The 26,076-nt window shown below is 40.5% G+C and overlaps 4 protein-coding genes across 10 annotated transcripts in view; 2 read left to right on the top strand and 2 right to left on the bottom strand.

Annotated features, from left to right (window-relative positions):
• Positions 1–427: 427 nt before the first annotated feature.
• On the top strand, positions 428–10,376 carry etnppl (ethanolamine-phosphate phospho-lyase). Its single transcript, XM_068713470.1, has 13 exons — positions 428–565; positions 933–1,051; positions 1,520–1,679; positions 2,961–3,035; positions 3,487–3,580; positions 5,367–5,483; positions 6,268–6,350; positions 6,680–6,905; positions 7,511–7,665; positions 8,047–8,136; positions 8,663–8,793; positions 8,963–9,033; positions 9,266–10,376. The coding sequence occupies exons 1-13, from the start codon at positions 507–509 to the stop codon at positions 9,362–9,364; spliced, it is 1,479 nt and encodes a 492-aa protein (XP_068569571.1). The 5' UTR covers positions 428–506; the 3' UTR covers positions 9,365–10,376.
• Positions 10,377–11,252: 876 nt separating this feature from the next.
• ostc (oligosaccharyltransferase complex subunit) lies at positions 11,253–12,929 on the bottom strand. The gene is made up of 4 exons (XM_068713881.1): positions 12,759–12,929; positions 12,286–12,379; positions 11,968–12,165; positions 11,253–11,832 (listed from the first exon to the last, which is right to left on the bottom strand). Exons 1-4 carry the CDS (start codon positions 12,895–12,897, stop codon positions 11,814–11,816), a joined length of 450 nt encoding a protein of 149 aa, XP_068569982.1. The 5' UTR covers positions 12,898–12,929; the 3' UTR covers positions 11,253–11,813.
• A 2,398-nt stretch (positions 12,930–15,327) lies between these two features.
• On the bottom strand, positions 15,328–17,908 carry rpl34 (ribosomal protein L34). The gene is made up of 5 exons (XM_068713469.1): positions 17,874–17,908; positions 17,340–17,411; positions 17,150–17,249; positions 15,667–15,770; positions 15,328–15,453 (listed from the first exon to the last, which is right to left on the bottom strand). Exons 2-5 carry the CDS (start codon positions 17,402–17,404, stop codon positions 15,369–15,371), a joined length of 354 nt encoding a protein of 117 aa, XP_068569570.1. The 5' UTR covers positions 17,405–17,411; positions 17,874–17,908; the 3' UTR covers positions 15,328–15,368.
• Positions 17,909–25,705: 7,797 nt separating this feature from the next.
• Positions 25,706–26,076, top strand: part of LOC137874625 (sodium/potassium/calcium exchanger 2-like) — a 36,302-nt gene continuing 35,931 nt past the window's right edge. For 5 of the 7 annotated variants that reach the window (XM_068713462.1, XM_068713464.1, XM_068713463.1 and 2 more), the window contains exon 1: positions 25,707–26,048. The gene's annotated coding sequence lies outside the window, so the exon portion shown is untranslated. Of the gene's footprint in view, positions 26,049–26,076 lie in introns of all 7 variants that reach the window. The other 2 variants (XM_068713468.1, XM_068713466.1) reach the window with 1 other exon arrangement.

The raw sequence follows: 26,076 nt of genomic DNA, 5'->3' as shown, positions 1-26,076 counted from the left end.
CTCAAGTACATCTGCTTAAAAAAAAAAGTACTGTACTTGTTACATCCCACCAGTAGAGCTGATTCATTTGATAGAATGAAGAGGTGTAAAACGTGCAATATCTGCTTCTAAATGTAGTTAAGTATAAAGTAGAATAAAATGGAAGCATACAAGTATGCACTAGGACGTTACGCTTTTTCTTTTCAACCAGCTGTGGAACAGGTGTTTATTTAAACAGCCTGAACGCGTACTGCTGGGGTAGCGATACGTCACTGTCTTCGAGGCACAGGACAGCTGTGAAACTGCTGCTAGGTGGCAGCAGCACGAGAGAGCTTCGCGAGCTGCGGCTTGTGTGTGCGTATGTGTGTGTATGCGTCTCTTTCTGCCTGTACGCGCGCGCACGTGGGTGTAGTACAGCCCCTTGACTATAGGTACAGCTGGCTTGTTTGCACTCGAGCAGATGTTGCTAATCTTCGTGTCAGTGAAGAGGAAAGAGTGCGTCTTCCTCTAGCTCGACAAACAGCAGGATGTCTGCGGAAATATTTGGGAAAAAGAAGACTATAGACCTGAGGAAGAAGCACGTTGGGTAAGATAACTGACAGTTTGCAGTTATATTGCTCAACAACGTTTTTAATGCAGATGATTTTTTTTCAGGCTAGTTACTGTGACAGACTTATAGAAGTGCGGAAAGAAATAGTTAAACTTTTTTTTACACCAGAATTTTCCCAACAAATTTAGGAAATTAATTGTACGTATGAATTATGTGGTATATTTGTAGCTAAGCAGTAGTTAATTTGTATGCATTACATTGTATTACGGCCTATTTATTTCTGTTGTGTTCTTTACACACAGTATGACAATATCTTAGCCACTGTACAACATCAAACCTGCTAAATCAGAGTGAAGGGCACATGTTTGCACATATGGAAATGTCAATAGTTGCTCCTCTGCAGGCCATCTTGTAAGATTTTCTTCAGCCATGACCCTATCAAGATTGTGCAAGCCAAAGGCCAGTACATGTATGATGAGAAAGGACTCCGCTACCTGGATTGCATCAACAATGTGGCTCACGGTAAACACACACGCACAAACGCACTCAAATATAACTATATCTATTTTTATACCACTTTTATGTTCAACAGAAACCGCAGAGCATAAGAGGGTTGCTCTCTCTTACATACATGCCGATTGTGCTTGGCTGGCATTCAAATGTGCCTTCAAAGCTACAGGTGTTATATAAGAGGACTGCAAACAGACTTCACTGATCTGCTCTATAAAGTTGTCACGTAACGTACACTTCATTCGGAGTGACGAAAGCTGCACTACTTGCAGACAGAGACAGGAATGTAAAACAGGATGTTTCCACATTCACCACTCTTTAATTTAAGCATATGGCCTCCAATTATGTGCCTTTTAATATCAGTTGTCACGGTATGTTTTGACCTCAAATTACAGTCAGATGATTTGAAGCGTGTTTTATTTTGTCCTGAATGTGAGGACCGGTTCTAATCCTGTGTGCATCCTTTCTTCCATTCCCCAGTGGGCCACTGTCACCCGGATGTAGTGAAGGCAGGAGCTCAGCAGATGGAACTGCTCAACACCAACTCGCGATTCTTGCACGACAACCTTGTACTGTATGCCCAGAGGCTGCAGGCCACACTGCCCGACAAGCTTTCTGTGTGCTACTTTGTCAACTCAGGGTATGTGGGGAAATTGATTGACGGATGCAATTATCATTTATTCATATCTTGTCTCATGTCGGCTTAAATTACTTGAACTGTAGACTGAGAGACCATCCCGATTCTGTAAAGATAAAAGGGTATAATCCAGACATGTATGGCTATCAGTTAACTGCAATCAACAGGGAACAACATGCATGAGAGAATAAGCCAACAAAATAGGCTGACTTAGTAAATACTAGTTTAAAGGGAACTTTTCATGTCAGCATTCCCATAGAGTGTACAGGATTCCAAGACGAAATAACTACAGCATAATATAATACATGTGTAGCTTGCCCAGACTTGACACAGGCGCACTCGATAACCCTAGTCATCAAACTGGACCAGTCTGGTCTGGTTACTTATTTACACCACTTGCTGGAGTTCTGCAGTGTGAACAGGAATTATCTGCTTATGTATAGGTCCCTCGAGAGAGTTATGAAACAGACAAAACAGAGATCCTATAATCATCAAACTGTTTTTTATATAACCTGGGCAAAAGTGCACTTGTGTGCAATCAGATTGTGCACTGAAGACAAGGGGAAAAAGATAACTTATCATATGTCACATATGGGCCTCAGGGAAATGCCACAGCATTGCTGCAACATTATAGACAATATTGCGCTTCCAACATTGTGGCAAAGATGTTTGGGGACCCCTTTCTTGTGTCAACGTGACAATTCCCCCGGGACAGTTTTACGAGTTTGGTGTGAAAGAACCTGATTGGCCTGCAAAGAGACCTGACCTTAACCCCATCTAACACATAGGTATGAGAGGGAACACCTCACTCATGTTCTTGTGGTTGACTAGGAGCAAAACCTTGCAGCCAGGTTCCAGAATCACATTGTATTAACAGCTGTCTCAATTGTTTTGTAATGTGATTCGATTTTCACTGTAAAGAACTGGTGCAGGTAGATAACTGATTTTGCCTTTTTAATTACATGTTATAATACAACAACATAGGGGAGGGCAAAGGCGCCACAACAGGATTCATCCTCGTACTAATCATACACACATTTATGGAAATGTAGTTACATTATTTTGACCATAACAAAGTAAAAAAAAAAGTGTTTCGGGGTAGAAATAGCTTCAATATCTCACTCATAAATTAAAGCAAAATTACGCTTTATACTCTGTTACCAAAATTTGATAGGTGTCACTTCATATGCCCTGACAATACCTGCTTGTGACATCCATGGCTTCCCATGTGTATTCTGTGGTGACTGAGTAACTCAAAGTAACCCTTGCCCCTTTGAACTTCAGCTCTGAAGCCAACGACCTGGCCCTCCGACTAGCATGGCAGTACACCGGCCACAAAGATATCATCACATTGGAAAAGTAAGTGTTTTTGCCTCTTCATTGTTCCAAAACACCTGGTAAAGTGCCAGACGAGCAAAATGATTGTATATAGATGATGAGTCCTTTTCTGCAGTGTATTTTTTAAAGATGCTATACTTTTGTATGGTGAAAATAGTTCTGTCTTCGCCATGTTTTGCACACATGATATAGGCCCTTTTCACAGCAGCCATTTTGACTTGTCAACACATTAACAACATGAATTATGGCTGTGTTCCATTCAACTGCGTCAAGACCCTGGTATTGTGCATGCTGGCTCACTGGAATGGCTGCGACACACTAAGTAGAGCAAGCCATCGATGATTTTATCAACGTACACGCGTGTTTACCCTGCTATGACATGTCAAAATGGATGTCGTGACAAAGGGCCCACTGTATTTGAGAGAACTGACTGGTTTGGTCGGTGGCCTGCGTGTGTTTGTTTTGTTTGCAGTGCGTATCACGGCCATGTCTCCTCGCTCATTGACATCAGTCCGTATAAGTTCCACCACCAGTCAGATGCTGAGCGCAATCAATCAGTCCATGTGGTGAGTGCTTTTTCTTTCCCCGTCTGCCCGCCTGCCTGCACACTATTCAAACACCATGACTCAACTTCCTCTACTGGGCTTTCAAGAAACATGCAAGTTATTTAACACCTGCACAATCAAACAATCTCAACCTAAGGACTGCTTATGGAATGAGGCAGAACGGGATGTTTCTGGCATGGGTGCGCCACACAAGATATGCACATGTGAGATTCAAATGCTCCTAACTTCAGATAACTGTGTAAATGTCGAGCGTAAACATGATGAATGCCACCTGTGCCTCAAACAGCACGTGTTGAGAATTCTAAATTGACATAATTAACGCCCCAATTATACCATATAAGGTTACGCGTCTTGCCCCATATGCCCGGAAGTGTGGACTCGTGAAAATGGCACTAAAGACTAAAACGTTCCCTTTTTAACAGCGTCAGCAGTGGAATTAAAGGACCTGCTTAAGCCACGGAATAGGGAACTATAATGAGTGCTGTTAATGCTTCGTTACCTGAGGGTCATCCTGTGTCTGGAATTAAAAAGAAATGGTTCGATAAAAAAATATCAACATAATTATAAAGTGCAATTTACATTGGTTTTCAAACTGAAAATTGATTCAAAGCACCATTCGTAAATTGTGTTCTGAATGAATCTGTTCGTACAATTCAACAATTAAAGGGCCACTTTATTTCACCTTTAAATAACGATTCAAATAGCCGCCCTTGATGATGTCATCAGGGTCATCAGGGTCATCTTGAGTTAGGCTTGACACAAAAAATATGAATCAGAAAACCTTGTTGTTGTTTTCACCTTGCGAGTCTGTGTGTGTGTCATTGGGGCAAATTCTGGAGACGCCTAATTTAGCAAGAAACGCAGAAGCTGTTTTGAGAACTTTACCAGGTGCTTATATGTATAACTGTCGACAAACTTGCACAACAAGATCAGTGTGTTGTTGAGATCAAAATGAAAGCCGAGTTCAAACAAGCAAGGACCTCACCCTTGGTTCTTTAGAAATGTATTTGGCAGCTCTCCAGCAGCTATGCCTATTTATCACATATGCTCACATTCAGATGAACACAAGCAAGAATGGATAGTGTAGTGTAGCCAAATGTTTCGACATATGTCAGACCAAAAATGTGCGTCACTTGAAAATGTAACTTGTCAAGTCTTGTCGTCGTTGTTTTCCAAGATGTTAGCGGAGTAGTCCTGTCCTGTCCCTTTATTAATTACATTTTTTTTCCAGCCTGAGGAGCTTCTCTATTTTCATTATGTGTTGCATTTTTGGACAAAGGTGTCCATAAACACTAATGTGAAATATTAAGCAAATTTTGCATGAATACTGTAATTTTCCTACAAATGTATTTGCCTCTTTTTTGTTTGTTAATGTGCTGCTCACACCTGCCTGAGGAGATAAGGCTCGCCCAATCAGTAATCTCTTTTAATTCACTTCAACACATTTTTACAGACTGGCTTTTATGTGATGTTGTCGCTTTTCTGTTTTATTTTTATTTGTTGATTTTACTAAATTATTTTACTAAATATACATATATATATATATATATATATATATATATATGTTTTTATTTATTTTTTTATTTTGTATTTATATTGTATCGACTGTCTCACTGAGCGTTCTGTTATCGTATTTATTACCTTGCTTTTGCTTTGTCTGTCAAAGTACTTTGTAAACTCTGTTTTTAAAGGTGCTATATAAATAAAGTTATTATTATTATTAGGACGCAGCCGTTGCCTATGAATCGGCTTTAGTAATCGTCTCAACGTCTCGTCCCTTACACAGGCTCCCAGCCCAGATGTGTACAGAGGCAAATACAGAGCAGATCACCCTGACCCTGCCTCCGCATATGCGGATGAAGTCAAAGATATGATTCACGGAGTCCACGAAAAAGGAGGCAAGGTACAGTTTGATATCGCTGTGTTAGCAGAAGTCACTGCAGAAATAACTACAGAAATATGTTCTTTGCTGGATTTTGCATTTTTACATGATGACTCTTTTTTTCTTCAAGGACATGGCCCTGAATAACAAAAAATGTCTTATTCAATGTCAATGTCCCTTGAGTATGAAAACAACATGGCACATTACCTCCTTTTTATTTATGAATACATATTAAATTTACTACTTTTTTCTTTTTTTTTCTTTTTCTCAGGTTCAGGCCGAGCTCTCTGGCGTTTAGGGTCATATTCCAGTTCACAAGAACATGTGTAGTGGACTCTTATTGTCCAAGGTTGTTGGCCCTTAATCGTATGTTGAAAAGCTCAAGCCAACCCTGCTTCCACTGGCGAGAGGGATGGGATTTCTGCCCAGGGATTTTACAGAATGTTTCTAACGGATGTTTGTGCAGACATGCGTCTACAGGAGGAACCCGACGACAGGAGTACAATAACCCCATGTGATACTGGAGAGATACATGTATGTGATTAAATGCACCCTGCTGATCTTATGAAATACACAACTGTGAACTGTTTCCAAGTGGATACACAGCCAGGGTTTTTTGTTTTGTTTTACTCCACAGTGGCCTACAGTGCATTAACATTCATTTCTGTCCAAACGTTCCATGATTGCCTCTTTCTTGTTTGTGCACTATCAACTTCAACAGGTCAAAGACGCCAGAGCTCCTCCTCTTTTCCAGTTTATCAGTCTGGCTTTAGATTGATAGGCCTGATGGTTTTCTCTTGTACAGATTGCCGCTTTTATTGCGGAGTCATTGCAGAGTTGTGGCGGGCAGGTCATTCCCCCGATGGGCTATTTCCAGCAAGTGGCACAGTATGTACCCAAGTTACTGCAGAGATTAGTAAATACGTGTACTGGGTACTCTTTCTACATTTTTTTTTTTTTTGCTTTTTAAATGTGTTAACATACTTTGCACTCTGCAAAAAAAAAATCTTAAAGCAATGATGAAGTACACACCCAGAAAGATATATAGCAGCTGCACCAGAATGCATATTATAAGGAATATTCTCCTTTGACAGTGCTGCAGTATAAAACAAACTGCCTTGTATCTTGTTGCTTGTATGAGTTTGTGCCTTATTGAGAGAATGAGTAACTGATTGGAGTTTATCTCCACACTCATGGATATTTTTGCCCCTCTACAGGCATGTCCGCAAGGCAGGGGGCATTTTCATCGCCGATGAAGTCCAAGTGGGCTTTGGGCGTGTCGGCACCCACTTCTGGGCCTTCCAGCTTCAGGGAGAGGATTTTGTGCCTGACATTGTCACAATGGGAAAGCCCATTGGCAACGGTCACCCGATGTCATGTGTGGTCACGACCAAAGAGGTGGCAGAGGCCTTCTTGTCATCTGGAATGGAGTATTTCAATACTGTAAGAGCAAAATGAAGAATTGTGCAAGTGATATTATATATTTTTTAAAAGTCTTGAAAAATGTTCATTAACTGGTTTTAAGTAATGTAGTTATTTAGATCTACAAAGAAATACAAAGGCAGACTGCAGAGAACACACAAGAGAACACAAAATGGTGCTGACCCGACCTCGTCCTTGACCTATGTTCTTGTCTATATTTGCTGAGCGTATCAACACATCTGTTTTCCTCATTATGGGGGAAATACATTCCGTCCAAACCAGTTCACTGACTGCTTCAGATTACGGTTACTTCCTGTGAAACAACAATAGTTTAGTCACAAATGTAAGAGAATACAATGTATTTTCAGTCAGTTTGCTGCAGTTTGGATCTTTTCCAGTCGCATGCTAAAAGTAGTTGAGTTGAATGTGTTGCCAGTTTAGCATAAACAAAAAAAACTACGCTGTGACATTGTAAGCCTGTTATATATTGAATGTATCAAATTGCCTTGTGGTTCTGTCACCAGCATACAGATTAGTCATGACGATCTTGCAGCTGATTTTCCAAGGTGGTGTGAGTGTAACCGCGGTGTAATCTTTCCTCTGTGTGTGGGTTTCGAATTTCTCAGTTTGGCGGTAACCCAGTGTCGTGTGCCATCGGTATGGCCGTCCTAGACGTGATTGTGAAAGAGGATCTCCAGGGTAATGCACTGCGTGTGGGCAGATACCTGACCAACCTGCTGGAAAAGCAGAAAGAGAAGCATCCACTGGTTGGTGATATCAGGTAAGCAAACACACAGTTACAGGGTGTGACAGTGCAACAGTTGTTCCAGGACATAGCTGAGTTATATCCGACTAAATGAATGCTTTGCAGTTTGTAACACCAGACTATTTGTCATGTTTTTTGTAATCCCTGGATCAACATTTAATTCACCAGCTGCCATTGTGTTCTAACAAGCTCCTATTGATCACTTTGCCTGTCACTATGATGAAAAAATGGTAGATTATAACTTCAAAGGTTGAAGTGTTGGATTATATTACTTTGATCCAAAACATGTTTTGGTAGAGAAAACTGGTCAAAAGACTTTCTGTGCAAGAATTTCATAATAGCCAACGTGTAGCAGCGTTCAGAGATTACTAAACCAAACGGCGTCACATCCTGCAGGGGTCGAGGCCTCTTTGCCGGCATGGAGCTTGTGAAGGACAGGTTGAAGCTTACTCCTGCGACAGCGGAAGCCCAAGAGGTTATATATCGGTAAGTGTGAGAACTCAGGTTCGTGACTGATGACATATCAATAATACAATAAATATGATGCAGCATTGAAAGCAAAGAGGCTGCTTGATACTGCTCTGCAGCGTATTCTCTGCTGAGATAACGGCACCCACGAAAAGTTCCACCAGCGTTATGATGGCTTTAGTGCACTGTGAAGAACACGTATCACACACTAAAGGCTTATCAGTTTATGGAAGGATAATAAAGTTGAATCGTAAAAACATACGTAATTGTGCTTGTTTTGTTTTTACAGCAGACATGTTATCACAGGTGTAATTAATAACTATCATTAAGGTTGTGTCCATTTAGGTGCGCCTGCTATTGTTCATGCAGGCTCACTGTCATTGCTTCCTGCATACTTGCATGAAGCAGAGCCATCGTTAATATCGTTGGTTCCACCTGTGCTTTTCCTGCTGTGTGCGGTCAATACATCTGCTGTTATAACGGCTTTTTAAATGACTGTGTAAATCGATGCAGTGTGGAGAGAATAATTCATATTTACCCCCAGGCTAAAGGAACAGCACATCCTTCTTAGTGCTGACGGACCTCATCGCAATGTGCTCAAATTCAAGCCCCCCATGTGCTTCACTACGGAGGACGCTGACCTGGTGGTGGAGAAAATCGACCAAATTCTCACAGGTTCATGCAGTTCTTACGTTACATGTTGTTCTCTCTGGTGTTCTCTAGGATGGTGGCACTGTAACGCGTTGTCTTTCTGGCTTGTGCATTATTTAAAAGGATCAAGGTGTGTAAAGGTTGCCTACAATCACTGAACGAGCCCTCATTGTATGTGTTGTTGTGTTTCCAGAGCTTGAAGAAGCATTGGGCTTGAAGTTGCACAATGCATTGGGTGTAGAGAATGAAAGCAGTAAAAGAAAGGTAAGTGTGACTCTGCTTATTTTAAATGCCCTTTATGCCTAAAATTAATTATCTCCCAAAGCATTTGAGAGAATTGAATAAACCTTAAATATTTGGACCAAAAATGTAGGCTATTAAATCTTGCATAAAGAAGACACGTGTATAATGGACAACCACAACAGATACATTTTCTTTATTTTCCAACCTCATTGATTTTCAATTCAACTTCATCTCCTCATGGTTTTATCTCAAGCTGCCAACTGATGAAAATGGACACCAGTATCACAATGGGTTACACGACAGAGGGAGCAGTCACGGAGTTCCTCAACAAACCAAACGCCTCAGGACATAACGCTGCCTACAAACGGAGTCAGAGCTGTGAAGTGACAACACTTTATCTTTTAGCAAGTCATAGAGCTGGGTTTGGACATTATAAACTTTAGAGGTGACAAAATGCTGGGGGGGAATTAAGTGCCTTTGCATGTAACCTGATTAACAATGTTTTACATTGATAATAATACACAGTATATCTCTGAGATTGTAATGTCTTCTACTATTTCTTTGTATTTTATTACACTTAGGAATCAAGCCACTTGTTCCTCATGTCTATTGTGTTTGGGGTTTTTGATGCACAAAATTCCCTTAATTATGAGAGCTACCACGCTACACAACCTGTGTACTCTTAATTTTAATATCCGCCAACATTCCCTTGATCATGATTTTCAGGGAAGCCAGATGTTGATAAATTAATAAATCAAAAGGTAATATGTAAAATGATCCAATGGTGTCCTAATGTCTTAAGCATTAATTTACAGCTCTCACTGATTTATAAACATTACTCACTTTAGTTGAAAATGTGCAATACCTGTTTAGACCATTACACATTGTGTGGTGATCAATCTGTTTTGAATAGAATACTGTATGTGATGGTCACAATGTATAAGATGACTACAGAGAGGCAAAGGAGTGGTGGTATTATATAATTTGATAGAGCATTTTGCTATCAATTAACGTCACAGATGTGTCTGAGGGTTGAAAGTACAGCGGCACTTTATGACTGCAGAGTGTGTCCCTTATATTACTTCCAATATGTAGATCCATTATATATTTTACCTCCTGAGTGCGTCAGGCAATTATTTACCATCCGTTTGTACTACATGTATCTGCCTATATCCTTTGTACAGTGTTTGGATTTGGGGAAGTACAGCTGTGAACTGCATTTCCCATGTGTACTTGCATGACAGCACAGGTGTGCTCCGTTTGATGTGATTATAAGATCTGGGATTTCCTTTTTATCTAACATCTGATGTAATGAGGGTCTAGTGACCAAACGCTTCACATTGTCATTAAATTCTTGCATTGGACTTAAAATTGTAAATCTCATTATTTTTGGCCTTCTGGAGCCTTAGCATTGCGTCATGAGTCGGAGGGTGACTATAAAACCGCCTTGGATGATTTGAAGCCTATAAAGTAGAACCAGAGAAAACAGAAATTTGCTGAAACTGAAGAAACGGCAATGATCGTGAGCAGTCACGTCATGTTAAGGCATAAATTAGAATTTTCAACACACGTTTTGTTTAATGTGCGTCACCACACAGCTGGAAAACAAAGATTTATCACCATCTACAATGCAGAAAGTTATTCCCCTCTCTGCGAAAACAGGTTGAAGAGGAGCTACAACCAATTACCTACTGTCAACAGATGGTGTTTTAGCAGACTCGGCAACTCGGTGTGTAATGGGGTGTGTATTTTATGCACCGCTGAACCAAATAGTAACAACTAGAGCTGTGAGGTAGATCTGAATCTGAGGTGTGCATAACGGACAAAAAAACAGTCCTTGATTTATTTATAATAAAATGTTAACCTTAAAACCTCCATCATTCACTTAGGACGCAATAACCATAAGCACCCAATATTGTTTGACCTCAGGATGGATAACCACCACTTATACATCTCTATGAAATCACATTAGTGTCAAAATTCTCAGAACTGAAGTCACATTACTGTCCGGTGTTGTCTTGATACTGGAGGTTTCACCTCAGTACGATGTGGCAACGGCCAGGAAACACTTCTGCCTGGTAGACCTCTGACGCCATCTTCTGGAGGCTAAATTACAATTCTCGTGCGGATTTACCGTCTACAAATTAATCTTTGCCCTTCGGTGTAGCTGTTGACACGATGTAGAAAATAACTAAATGTGTTTATATAAACAGTACATACATATGACGACTGCAAGGAGCTCTGAAAAGAAGATTTATTTCACATACTTGTACAAAAATGCAACTGTGACAAGTTATAGGCCGTTACAACGATTTCTTTACAAAAACGTAAAACTTAAACATTAGACTGCCCCTTTAAATTATTCATATAGTGCTAATCCCAATTCCAAAACAGTGGCTCCATGTCAACAGTGTTCAGTAACTTCCTCTCCTTTTTCTACTCCAGTGACTAGTAAGCTGCATGGCACTGCTAGCATTTCTTGAGTTTGCAACAGATGCACTACACTGAGAGGGACCTGGACATCACGACCAAAATGGTCATAATGATGTCGCTGTGACGTGTGTATGTGATCCTCTGCTGCATCAGTTTGTTGGGTGATGGAGGAAGGGAAGAAAGTCAAAGAACAACAATGAGACAGAGACTGTCGGTGCAGCCAGGTCTAATTTCTTGAGCAAGGTCAGTGCTTTCAGTCCTCAATGGTTGATTATAGTAAGGGTTGCGTTTATCCGTATTCTAATTAGGCACCGCTGCGTTGATGTCCTCCGTCCATCCAAATCATTGTACGTGTGCTCCTTGTGTCTTTAGCCCATGAGGTATCCTCTGAAAAGACAAATTATTCATGTGTTAAGACATTGTGATGTAACAAATGTAAGTTCAGGGCAGTAGAATTACAGGCCATCAGTGACTTTACTAGGAATGGCGTTAGAATAAGAAATAGTACAGGCGTAGACTTACGGCAGCTTCATGCGCATGAATACTCTGGCCATGAAGAAGCTGAGGAGAACGCTGACGAAACCGATGAAGAGCAACAGGAAGCGGTTGAGTTTGGGAATGTTCGGCGCATTGGAGCGGTCCAGGATTATAAAGCCCAGGCCTCCCATCGTGAAAAGGAAACTGGAAGCCAGTCCTTCCATAATGTACTGTCCGTTTACTCTGAAAGACAAACGTGCTTACATTGGCTTTGCAGTATTTACTGTGGCTCAAATATCACCAACTGGCTCCTTGCTTTGGCTGCAGTTTGTCGAGGTGCTCACAATGTTTTGACTGACGTACCTGTAAGCCAAGAAGGCCACTGGTCGCTGGTGTCCATGCTCATCAGTCATGGAACCCACACTTGGTGGCTCTACAATAACATCGTAGATGATGCCTAGAATGGGAATCAATCACATCGTAAAACAACTTAGCGAAGTTAGAGCATTTATCAGCAAGTTAAACACAACAGTGCTACTAAACCTGATTGAAAACGTGACATTTCCACGACTAACGTCATTGCTCTACCATAATAATCACAGACCAAGATGCATTCTTGTGCTAGCTTAACAGCAAAGTTAGCTTAACTTACTCCCTCGTTCATTGTGTTAACCGCGTTAAAGCTAGCAAGCTGTTTTAGAAATGCAACCACAGGCTATAACCTGACTTTATTTAAACCGCACATGATTTAAATGTAACTTTTCATGACAAGCCGAGACAAAGTAGATTCATCGCTAACAAGCTAGCATCGACGTTAGCTTAGCACATCCATTTACCTCCAGTGATGAGAAAGTAGGACACGATGACCACCGCATACACTGTCATAGCCGACGGCATGTGCAGCCACGACGGCTTCTTCAGCTTTACATTCGGGCACTCCAGCAACGCAAACGGCATACTGTACAATGTCTCCATGGCTTGAACAGAAACTCCTTCTGACTGCAGAATAGCTGCTCTCTCTGGATATCCGTCTGCGAAGCGACTATGTTGACGTGTCCCGGAAGTACATGCTTTCTTCTACAGTGCAGTCCGTCCTTTCTACAAAGCGTGTATATATAATATATATTATAATACATATATTATAATATAATATATTATAATATATATATTTATATATATATACAATATATACACACATATATACACACATATAACGTTATATGTGTGTATATATGTGTGTGTGTATATATATAATATAAAATATATATATATATATATATATATATATATATATATATATATATATATATATATACACAGTGCTGTGAAAAAGTATTTGCCCCCTTCCTGGTTTCTTATTTTTTTGCATATTTGTTACACTTAAATGTTTCAGATCATCAAACTAATTTTGATATTAGACAAAGATAACCCGAGTAAATACAAAATGCAGTTTTTAAATGATGATTTCATTTATTAAAGGAGAAAAGCTATCCAAACCTACTTGGCTCTTTGTGAAAAAGTAATTGCCCCCTGAACCTAATAACTGGTTTTGCCACCCTTTGCGGCAACAATTGCAATCCAGCGTTTGCGATAACTGGCAATGAGTCTTTCATGTCACTGTGGAGGAATTTTGGCCCACTCTTCTTTGCAGAATTGTTTTAATTCAGCCACATTGGATGGTTTTTGAGCATAAAACAGCTTGTTTAAGGTCAGGCCACAGCATCTCAATCAGATTTAAGTCCAGACTTTGACTAGGCCAATCCAGAACCTTCATTTTGCTTATTTGAGCCATTAAGAGGTGGACTTGCTGGTGTGTTTCGGATCATTGTCCTGCTGCACAACACAAGTGCACTTGAGCTTGAGGTCACAAACTGATGGCCGGACATTCTCCTTCAGGATCTTCTGGTAGAGAGCAGAATTCATGGTTCCATCAATTATGGCAAGTTGTCCAGGTCCTGCAGCTGCAAAGCAGCCCCAGACCATCACACTACCACCACCATGTTTGACTGTTGCTATGATGTTGTTTTTATGAAATGCTGTATCAGTTTTACGCCAGATGTAACGGGACGCACACCTTCCAAAAAGTTCAACTTTTGTCTCGTCAGTCCACAGGATATTTGCCCAAAAGTCTCGGGGATCATCAAGATGTTTTTTGGCAAATGTGAGACGAGCCTTTGTGTTCTTTTTGGTCAGCAGTGGCTTTCGCCTTGAAACTCTCCCATGGGTGCTATTTGTGCCCAGTCTCTTTCTTATTGTTGAATCATGAACACTGACCTTAACTGAGGAGACTGAGGCCTGAAGTTCTTTAGATGTTGTTCTGTGGTCTTTCCAGACTGATTCATGTCAGTTACTTTGTTTCTCATCTGTTCTTGAATTTCTTTACATCGCGGCATGATGTGTTGCTTTTTGAGATCTTTCAGAATACTTCACTTTGTCAGACAGGTTCTATTTAAGTGATTTCTTGATTCAACAGGTCTGGCAGTAATCAGGCCTGGGTGTGGATAGTGAAATTGAACTCAGCTTTCCAAAAAATCACAGTTCACTCATGATTTATCAAGGGGGGGCAATTACTTTTTCACATAGGGCCAAGTAGGTTTGGATAGCTTTTCTCCCTTAATAAATGAAATCATCATTTAAAAACTGCATTTTGTATTTACTCGGGTTATCTTTGTCTAATATTAAAACAAAATTGATGATCTGAAACATTTAAGTGTGACAAATATGCAAAAAAATAAGAAACCAGGAAGGGGGCAAATACTTTTTCACAGCACTGTATATAATATATATATCCCAAATAGTTATCTTGATCTTATAAACACTTTAAGAATTTATATTATGCAATTCAGCGACATTTAAATAGCTTTTAACTAATTTTCTTTTAAATGTGGCGGGCATCACAATTTTTTGTGGCCACAACATTCATGAGTTTCATAAATGTAATTGACTTGGTGTACATATAAAGGTTTTTAAACTGTAGATATCACATTGATTTATTTCAAGTAGTTAGTTCATAATTTTCTATTGTTTAATCATGGATATATGCTTCACTATGGACAAACGTGAAATCTCTTATTTACTAATAAAATCACAGCACACAAATATTTGGGTTAGAGGATGTGCACCAGGGAATCTGTGTAATCCCTTTTCCCCCTAAGGCCAATTTTCCAATTTGGACAAATATAACTCCATTTAAAAAGATGGTTTTGTTTGTTATTAGATGTCAGGTATCTTTGCCGTTTGTCACTGTCAAACATAATCTATGAAACTACTGTGATTCCAAATATTTCATTGTATAATACATTTTATTTGTGTAGGTAGACTGATCATTTTCAAATAGTAGTTTTCGCAATAAATCTACATTGATTTAAATACACCAAGACATTGTAAATCACAACAGAAAATGGATTTGTTTGTCATTTTTTATTGTGGCAATACAAATACACATTTTACTTAGATTTCTGGCTCTGTGCCTGTGCCTTGAGCACCTTGACGACGATCTTCTGCTCCTCAATCAGGAAAGCACGCTTGATCCTGAGAATGGAAGCAAAAAGGACAATTTAGAAATAATGCATGGGCCATTAACAACTCACATCAATGTAACCAGAGACTGGACTCATTTTCATTTCCATGCTGTCGATTAAAGTAACTGTTCCGAGTAGTAGAGGTGACGACAACTCATCAGTCTCAAGACAAACGCATCACTCCAGTTTCTCAGCAACAAAGTCAGCAAGCAACTTATCTTACCTGTCACGCACACACTTTGCGCACATGGAGCCTCCGTAGGCCCTGCTGACGTGCTTCTTGGTCTTGGAGAGCCTCATCAGAACCTGAGGTCTAACAGCCCGGATCTACAAGACAGAACAGATCCACAATGAGACCGACACCACGGGAGAGTTATCCCAAACATATTCAAATGCAGTGATGAATGTAAACAGTCTCCGTGCTTGAAAACAACCAAACTCCACACTATAGGCTACTCAATAGAAACGACAAAGGAAATGTTTCCAGGCACCCCGAAAGACAGAGGATTTGAACAGTGCGTTCAAAAGAATAGAAGGAAGTGTAACGTTGAACTGTGCAGCAAGGTTTTAATACTACCATTGTCATACATGCACGTTTACTTAGAATTCAGTGTGCAATTACAGTTCACAACACTCTTTACAGTTATATTCCTAAATATTACTGCCGCTGTTGCTTGACTGTAATCTCAAGAAGATATGTTGCTTATTTTCGTGTGCTCTTTTGTTTACAGGTGTAAAATACTATTGTGGATTTGGATTTGGGGATGAACCTGCATTTCCCCATCCTTCCTGAATTTTGTCATGACTATAAAAGAAACACCTGTAAAAAAAAAAAAAAAAAAACACTAGACAATGTATCCACATATTGAGGTAAGAACCAGTCCACAATAATGCTAATTTGAGCAGTTTGCGAGATCTCTCTCCAACGCAAACTACGCAACGCACTGATTACATTAAGACGGGTTGTTTATAGGTTTACCAATGTCTTAAAAATAACTGGTTTTAGCAGGTCTATAGAAAAATGTCCATCCCGGTTTACAGAATGAACAAACCGTTCTCTTCTGCTGGATCTCAAAATGACACCTCTGTAAACCTCCAACCTCTCATTTAAGTCTCAGCCATTTATGTTGTTGCTATTTACCAAATTTTAGCTCACTAACTGCATGTTCAGAAAGTGTAAATATCGTACAGTTTCAGAAAATACCAGTCTAGGTCAATTATTAATGTGAGAAAATGTGAACCATCACTGATCCTTCCATTATTTACTATTGTTTTATATGAAGAAGTAGTGACAAATGCCATGATGTTTGCAGAATATGAAGCACTAGGTTAAGATCACTTGGACGACTTTCAGCATTTTACTCCCGACTTCATGATGCAAAGCGAGAAACATGACATCTGATGAATTACTTGCATCTGTGGCAGCTTGTGTTAGTAATGCAGTTTATGTCTCAAGCTCAAGATTGTTTTCATGGACACCACACAAACAAGATTAGAACATCAGTTCATGTCTGTTTTTATAGCATTATGCATAATGGAGAAGTCGAGCATGTAGGAGACCATCAACAACTACTGCTGCTGCTACTGCCGATTGTTTTTAATTGATTGGCAATATATAAAGTAGACCAGCCCCATGTGGGCCACACAGACCTCAAGTGCATGCACCCCTTTAGGGATGGGGAAAGGAAAAGGATGGATTTACTTACTCCACGCAGTCTTCCTGGGCAGATGCCACATGCCGACTTGGGAGCTTTGCCGACTTTCTTGGTGTACAGGTACACGATACGGTTACCAGGAGTCCGGGAACTGCAACACAACAACGATTAGATGTAGCATTTACACAGCAGGTCATAGCTGAAGACGCTATAGTGTGTGTTAGCTTTTCGATCCACTTACAGTCTGGTTTTGTTGGAGGCGGTGTTGTAGGACAACCTACGGCGGTAAGTCAGGCGCTGCACCATCTTGAGACTAAAAACAAGTAAAATAAGTCAGTTAATTTTAGAACGTGATGCTAGTATGCTAACACTGCTAGCCGTGCTTCCGATGTTAGGGCTCAAACCGTTGGTTACACCAGTTTACATTACTTAGGCTTACAAAACATTGCCCGAATTTAGAAGACAGTCTGGTTTGAGATTTTACAATAATCCAATTCGGTATTAAAACACATTTGAGTGTAGTTGCTAGCCGCGGCCACTCTAACATTACCGCATACAACTCAGTCTATAGATAGCGGCCTCAGAGACCCAGACACGGCATCTCTAAAATGACTCACAGACACCATAAAGTAAGATAATGGTCACATCAATAGAAACTAAGACTTGTTTTTAGTATAATATTTACTTGACATCAACCACATTTTATTCTAAAACGTAGGATTACAGTGGATTTTGAAATGATTATGTTCCAGAGTAAAGCAGGGGGCCGCCATACCTGCTGTCGCCGTAACCGGAAGAGGAAGGAGCAAGGCGGGTGTTACGGGTTAAAGTTCCTCCGCTATTTCAAGTCTGTTCCGTGTTATTGTGCTCCCTGCTGGTGTTTGGTATTTACTACACTCGGAGTTTATAACAAATATAGTTAATGGAATTTATTTCAAAATTGCATTAGCCAATCTCTTAGCCAATAGGCTGAGATAGATAGATCGATCGATCGATCGATCGAGCCTATTGAATTTTGTGAAAATTTCCACCGTCTATTTTGACATGTCTCTGCAGGATAAGCACAAGTTTAACCAATAATTTTAACGATTGCTGACCACCATTTACATTATCAAGTTCCAGCATTCTGCTATTATTCTCACTAGCCAGCTGACATGGCTTACTGGCACACCTGGAGCCTAGTTGATGTGATTAGTTGCACCTGTGTTTTTCCTGCTTGACAAAACGTTTGCCATATAAATAGGCTCATCGGGAGTTGGTTCCTCCAAGTCCTGAAGGGGACTTTACACAACCAAGGAGAACAGTAAGTAACTGTAAACCAAAAGGAGTACATTTTAGTTTGTAAATGCAATGCATAGATTGTCCAGTAGATGGCAGCAGTGGTAAGCGAGTTGAAGATACCTGACCGTTTTGGTTGGCATTGTGAAGAATCGTACACATGCACATACCTCCATTTAGTTTCAACAAAGTCCCTTTAACTCAAATCTAATATTATCAAAATAGGAGCTCACTACAAATTGTGAGTTTTCTAAAGAATAAGAGAGCTTCTTTTTTGATGTGTTTGACAAGGGCGTCTCAATTTCAATGCAAAGGACTTTGCAGCTGCCTTAAGTAATGTTAGTTTCTATACAAACACCATTCTCTGTATGGTGTCCCAAATTCGCAAAGGTATCATACATAGCAATAGTAAATATTTTGCTTTCCATTTAGCCTGATATGATCTAATAAAGTAAAGCCTGAGAGTTAATTAAAGTGCCACAAACATTTGAAACATTCTTCTAAACTGAATTTTGCAAAAATTAAAATTATTATTTAATACCTCACCAGAATCAAGGCTATATTTCAGTATATATAATGCTTTATCAAAAGCCACCTGTAAGAAACTTAAAAGTCATGCAGAAAGTTTCAGAATTGTTGCAATTATTAAAAAAAAATGTATTTACAAACTATTTTTTAAAACATGTCCAACTGATCACTCTTCAGAAAGTCCTATTTAATGTGCATGCCGTGCACACTGCCAACCAATATCCAGGTAGGCCTACTAGAAAATCTGCAGCACGCTCCGTTGCTCTAAATATGAGAGAAATGGCCCAAAATGGCTCCTTATCAAAGAGGTGTTGTGTCACAAAACAGACATTTGCCAAGCACAGCCAACAGATGGTGAGCTTGGCATCCTTTAAGACGAAATATTTGGCAGAGGCAAAGTTCAGTGACAACGCAAGGCTCTGTACAGAGGATTGGCACGTTTCACATCCGTTTTAAGGCCATGAAACCAACTGTCTGGTTTGATGCTTAACTCAGTCAGAAATCCATATGGGCTGGAAGTTCATTATTGTGCACTGTTGTTTGGAGATGAATCAGTGCACCTGGGAACATTGTTTAACAAACAAATGTCTTATCTTAGCTAATGATAATTGAATATTTACAATGTCGTCTCTTACAATTAGTGCATTAAGTTGAGCCAGCCAGGCGCAATATTAACATTTTATTTTTGTATTGCGGGAGAGAACCTAGTCCATGTAAGAGAGTCATTTATTATCAGTTGCCAAGTTTGTTCATTGGAAATGTTAAATTACACACATGAGTAGCAAGATTATTTTTTTTCCCACCACATTGTTTGTGAATGTGTGACAAACATTCATACCTTTCACTGTACCCATTGTTTTTTGATTGGAAACTTTTTTTTATCACTGATGACCTCTCGAGGTTGAAGCTTGTTCTACATGTTCTGTTCAGGGATTGATTTGATTAAGTCCAGATGTGACGAGACCTGGGATTAACCCGTTCTTCACGAGAATCAAGGTCTTTCCCGAAGGGTGCCAAGGAGATTTGCGCCGACTCCAAGAGGCACTGCGGCACGCACTGCGGCACACACACACACGCACGCACGCACGCACGCACGCGCGCGCGCACGCGCGCGCACGTCCAAATAATTAGTAACATCTGCAGGCACTCTGTCTTAATCTTGTCAGAAGTAATTATTCTAAGAGATCTCAATGGAATATTTAATTTAGATGTCACAACAAAATGTCGATAAAAGAATGACGGTTAGATAATTTACATTTTATTTACTGTTGAGTCCCCTGTCACCCGTGGGCCTTCACTTCTCAAGGGGTCCTGACTAGTCAAAGATGAACCATATCACCGTAAGTGCACTTGATTACGCAAGTCTCTCCGACCCCCCCCCCCCCCCTTTCACATCTCCTTGGGCCTTCTGTGTAATCTGCTGAGATTTAAACCTGCTGCTCCTGTTTAATAAATCCACTGCGATTAAAATAGGATTACAGCTCTGCTTTCGCCTTCCTAATGACATCAGAGCATGAAACATTTTTCAACTTTTTTTCAGTTGTCGGATTTTTGCCCGAGCTCACTACTTTTTTGTAACCAGACAGACAGCGACGATTTTCAACCCCCCCCCCTTCCCCAAACCACGTGCCTGCAACCCAGCAGGTCAGCCCATCTGTGTGGCGGTTGACATAAGGATTAAGCTTATAATGCAGCACACATCCTGTATCAATGCTGTCCTCCTTCACATCAGACTTCTCAATAACAGACAGCCAAAGAAAATATGCTCCAGTCCAGAATAGTGTTGTTCGTTTGAACCTTGAAACCCTCACATGGAGTCGCCTCCAACAAACGGTACAATCTGATCTTTGTGGCCTCATCTCATGGATGTTTAGCCATGAAATACTAAGCGCCATATTCAGCTTCCGTGGTATTGTCCTGCAATGGTTAAATTCTGTGAGGTCACTAAAGGTAAAGATTGATTGGATTTTTACAACAGCTAAGCTCATGACCCCAGCAGAGAAATCTACTTCAGATAATGTATTTTACTTTAATACACAATGTAGCTTACAGTCGAATGTAAAATGTTAGTTTCTGTAGAATTGTCAGATTGTCCTACTGATGATACGAAAGGCCTGCAAGCAATCCAGTTTTTAATCATTCCAAGTTTAGCATCCTGGCAAACCTTACAATACACTACCTGCTACCAGATTAAAGTTAAAACTCCATGCTCTATATCTGTAGAGTAGTGATTGATTTTCTACCTGTAAGCAGCTGTTCGAAAAATATTTTATGCTACATTAACTTTGTGACTATTTAGATAAATGCGAGCAAGCGGATCAACATTTCAGAGTAAATGTTTGCTAGTGGTAGCATGAAAGCCCTTTTTTGACTTGTGATTGAAATAACATCAGAATTAATCACGACACAGGGTTGAGGACAACTCAAAGTAATGTATTCTACTCTACAGTTTTTTTAATATATAATTTTATAATTCAAAGAAACTATTTTGTTTTACCAATGCTAGCTGAAAGGATGGAAGTTTTGTTCTCGTAGTCGGTGAACCACTTTGGTCCAGTTGAGATATTTCACATCTCAGCTACTGGATGCGTTGCCATGAAATTGTGCGAAGGCAGTCAAGGTCCTCAACTGATGAATCCAAATGACTTGTGCCAGCAGGAGGATGACTTCTTTTTATGCAAGTATGTCAACAAAAATTGGGTGGATTGTAATACAAATTTGGTGTTAGCATTTATGTTCCGTTCAGGATTTAATCGCAATAACTTTTGATGCATGACCAAATGCCTGTAAATCTCACAAAGACACTCTCATCAGCCTCAGCTGTACTTTTGGTTCCGTGCTAATTGGCAAATGTAAGCATGCTAATACTCTTAAGACTGTCAGCATGCAAACAGCATACCTGCCAAACGTCAGCATGGTTGCATCGTCATTGTGAGGATGCTAGCAACCTGACGTTGGCCAGTTAGACAGTGATTGAGCTTACTGTCTAGTGCAGCCTCACAGAGTTGCTATGGCTCTAAACTTTTAGTTTAGGTTTTGATGCAGTGTCCTAAACTAAGAAGAAATTCATAAATAAATGGAACAATTTTCTCACCATAATTTATTTCTGTCTATAACTGTTGTTGTACGTTAACAATATTGCAGAAACAATATATGCAATAACATAGCATTTCACACAAAAAAATATGGTGAACCAGGCAAATGACATAACCAAGGCAACATTGTAGATCTCTTCAAAATGATCTGGGCTGCACCATGTGTTTAAGTGGACCACCAGTAAAAGTAGGGTCTCACTTTCACACTGTGGGCTCGTGTCTAATCAGCTCCAGCACTTAGTGATCAGTCCTGCCTGTGGATTATCAATTCATTAATCTCTTCAGAGCTACTGCTGCTCAAATGAATATTCCCATCCACCCCTGATTTTCAGCTAAAATGGTCTCACCCACTTTATCTTTGAACAATCTTGCTTTTGTGTTTTAACTATGTGGCAGTGCATTTGTCTTTTGGAATACATTTACTCAGCTGTTTTAAGAGCCTCTTTGATTCACTATTTACTATCTGAGCATCCCATTGGTGCCTGTGCCTATTTTGTTTTGCTGACCGCATTTTCCTAAGGGGCAGGTGGTCTGTCCAAGCCTCTTTGTACAGACTTGTGCTGGTGGTGGGGGGGTTGCTAATATGAGGCTTTCAACATCTAATCCGGAGCAAGTCTCTTAGAAAAAGCTTATCTTGGGACTCTCCAAATTCACTGCTTTCCTCATCTGCAGGACCAAACTGCTCTTGGCATTAGCTATGAACAAATATGACGTGTTTAATGGAGCTAATTCAATACCTTGTTTCAGTCAATTGTTCTCCCCTCTTCACCGGAAAAACTTGCTTGGTTATCATCACCCTATCTACCCCCCACTGCCCCTGCCCCATTGCTGACAAATCCATACAACTATGTGGGACACAAAGGCTCGGATTTAGCTGCCGGGCCAAAGCGAGGGTGGACCGGGTGGGGGGCAGGGCCAGCATGGAAATTTCTGTTGTTTTTGTCACTGCACAGATTTCAGCCAAATCAAAACAACTGGCACCATCACCCCTCCAAAACCCCTTCCTCCCCGCCACATGACCTGCGGCCAGTCATCACTTTTCGGCTGGATATGCAGCCAGATCAGGAGAGGTCTGTGCGGCGGGATGGAGGAGAGGCTGTGTGTGCACTGGGGGCCATTGTTGAAAAAGAGCTGACCAGGGCCTGTATGGGATCTCATTTGATAGGCAAAAATATTGAGAGATCCAATTTGAAGAACTGGGGTCAAAGGCGCAGAGTGCACTTTATGATGATGTCTACCGATCTGATGCATGTGCTCATACAGCTAAATGTAACGTTTTAAACAAATAGTGCAGCTATTGTCTGCTGTACAGTCAGTATTCAGACTAACTTCTTTGATTTACTATCACATTTCTCTGAAAGGCCAGGTGGACGCACAAAGTCAACACACCTGAAATGAATCCCAACTTTGACTTATGCAGCCTTTTCTGTTACTCAATTCTGGCCAAATGATTTCAATTACAAGTAAAAGTTCAAACTTCTTATGAATTCTAGATACATTTTTTCATAATACCTATTTCATCTGGATTATTGATATTTATTTCAGAGTGAGAGAATACATAAAAACAAACGGTGAAAAGTTCCAATCAAAATATCCTGTAACCGGAGGTGACGTTATTGTCCATTTTGTTCGACCAACAGTCCAACCGAGCAGAGACATCCTACATTCATGCCTTTTTAGTTTGGGCCAAGCTCCTCACTGCAATTACACCCTTCTTGCTCTCTAAAATCCTACTTCTTTCAAACACCAAACCTCAAGTTTATTATGCAGGTTTTCTGTTAAACGTTTCAAGGCCAAAGTCACAGACTGAGTAAAATACTCATCATGACGAGTATTGTGAAATCGGTGGAATGGCCTTTAATTTTTCCATATTGACAGTTGGTTCAACAACAAAAACCTTGTCTCAAAGCCCAGTACCATCATCTCAACCATCTACACTGATTGATGATGTAGCCTACGTATGTGTTCATTCACCAATCAAATCCTCAGGATTGCTCTTGCTCTTGTGGAAAAACGTGGGACTGTTTGGCGAGGACGCCCAGTGGTGATAAATGTAGTGAGGCCATCAAACTCAACCCCTGTGAGTTGTCTTCTGGGCTTCTGAGTGTGACAGCATTTCACTTGCAGGTCCTGTGACAGTGAATTATGATTGACATTACACAGTGGAGGTTGAGCCTTCAAGGTTAAAGGAATAGTTTGAAATTTTAGGAAATGTGCTTATTTGCTCTCTTGCAAAGACTAGATTAAAAAGATCGATACCACCCTCATGTGTCAGGAACAAGAAGAAGTTAATGATGGTAATTAGGAGGTGTTGACTTCAAATAAGTATTTTATTACATATCAGAGGACATTCAATATGTTTTTGTTTGTTTTTCAAAAGTAATATGAAATCAGCTAATTAAGCTTGAAAACTCTGGACCAACATGAACCGCAACGGATAGTCGTCACAAAGCATCTGACTATTGATGATCTGCGGTAACTCAAGTCAATGCTCTCGGCCTCTCTGTTTCCCGTTAGGTAACAAGAGGCAGCTACAGCTGGGAGGAGATGAGAGCAGAGGAGAGAGTGCAATCAATGAGGTCAGTGAATCATGATTTATTATACAGCACCAGGCCATTAGTGTCGCGCATACTTTGTCACACTGTGTAGAGATTGCGTGTCTGCGTCTATCAAACAGTGCTTGGCCTGTCGACTCATGCAAAGTGGTTGGGGGGCTTTCTTTGACACGAGGGGGAAACATGGCGATCCAGGGGGCTGTAGGCATGAAGGTTATGTCAGATGAGGGCTGGGTATTGGCTGACATATTCAAAATTAGGCAAACTGGTACATGAAGCAAGTGTTACCTTTTTTAATGAATGTACAATCTCGCATTTGGTAATGGAACAAACATGTTTTGAAATAATAAATCAAGATATTGAAGGAAATGTTCAAATGTTTGCTCAATAGGAAACTGAAACCAGCCGTTGGTTAGCTTAGCTTAGCATGAGGACTGGAAACTTCTAGCCTGGCTCAGTCAAATGGTATCAGAATCCACCTACCACCTCTAAAGTTACCAAATTTACATATTGCATCTTGTTTGTTTATTCTGCATGAATAAAACTGGTAGACTCCAGGAAGTCACTGCACCCGACCTAGAAATAGTCCCACACACAACCACCTAAACCCAGAAAATGTCCTTTTAACACTTTGGTTTTTGTACGGAATAAAGAAACGAGTTACAATAGGGGAACTTAAGAAGTGCTGGCAGAGAGATGTTGTTCTACTCCAGACAGAGCCAGTCGGCTGCTGACTGCATCTTCATATCGAACATACATTGAGATTATGGCAAGAAAAACTAATATGCAAATTACCAAAGAGTACAAAAACAACAACAAAAACCATTAAAATTACATATTATACTCAATCTTAAGTGAGAAGATCAGTAATGTGTGGGGGGTGATGCCGCTCCTGTGGCTGCACGTGGGGTCCACCCCCCGCATATAACCTTGAAATGACCTCAGGCATTCGCCTGCACATCAATCTGCAACGGAGCTGAAGCATACCCACCTGTTCCGTCATCAGATGAATAATAATAATTAATGAAAAGAGAAACCAGTGGAAATACTGCTTTTGCTGTGTAACCACGGCAACTCCTCCCTCAAAATGCAACATCACCGACGCCCCCACCGCGTGAAGCGAACAGGAAAGGATGCGCTGTCTGCCGCTTACCTGGCTTTATTAATAAACCAAGTGGTTCACGTGGGCAGCCCAGCCCAGCACAATATTCTGCTACATTAGCAAGGTATTTTCGACCGGGTAAATTTTTTTTCCCTCCTCTCATCCGAGAAGGGGTGGGTGCTGCTGCTGCTGCTGCTGCTGCTTTTGTGAGGGAGAGAGGTGAGCGCAGTTGGAAAAGCATTTTTTCCCCTCCTCTCCTCCAAAGCTCCTCCTCTGTCGTCGGAGAGCAGAGAGCGGTCACACATTGCTCAATGAGAGCAAGAGGGCACCGTAGAGGATTTAATTTCAACCTGCTGCTGTGCCGTGCGGCTGTTTCCTCGCCTCTGACAAAGGTAAGGCATGCCACCGTCTGCAGCCGCT

The sequence above is a fragment of the Cebidichthys violaceus genome, unplaced genomic scaffold (genome assembly GCF_023349555.1).
Source record: "Cebidichthys violaceus isolate CVI_PGR_0920_01 unplaced genomic scaffold, fCebVio1.0.p SCAF_19, whole genome shotgun sequence".
Lineage (NCBI taxonomy): Eukaryota > Metazoa > Chordata > Actinopteri > Perciformes > Stichaeidae > Cebidichthys > Cebidichthys violaceus.
Note: the sequence above shows the minus strand (reverse complement) of the source record. Positions and strands in the feature narration are given on the sequence as shown.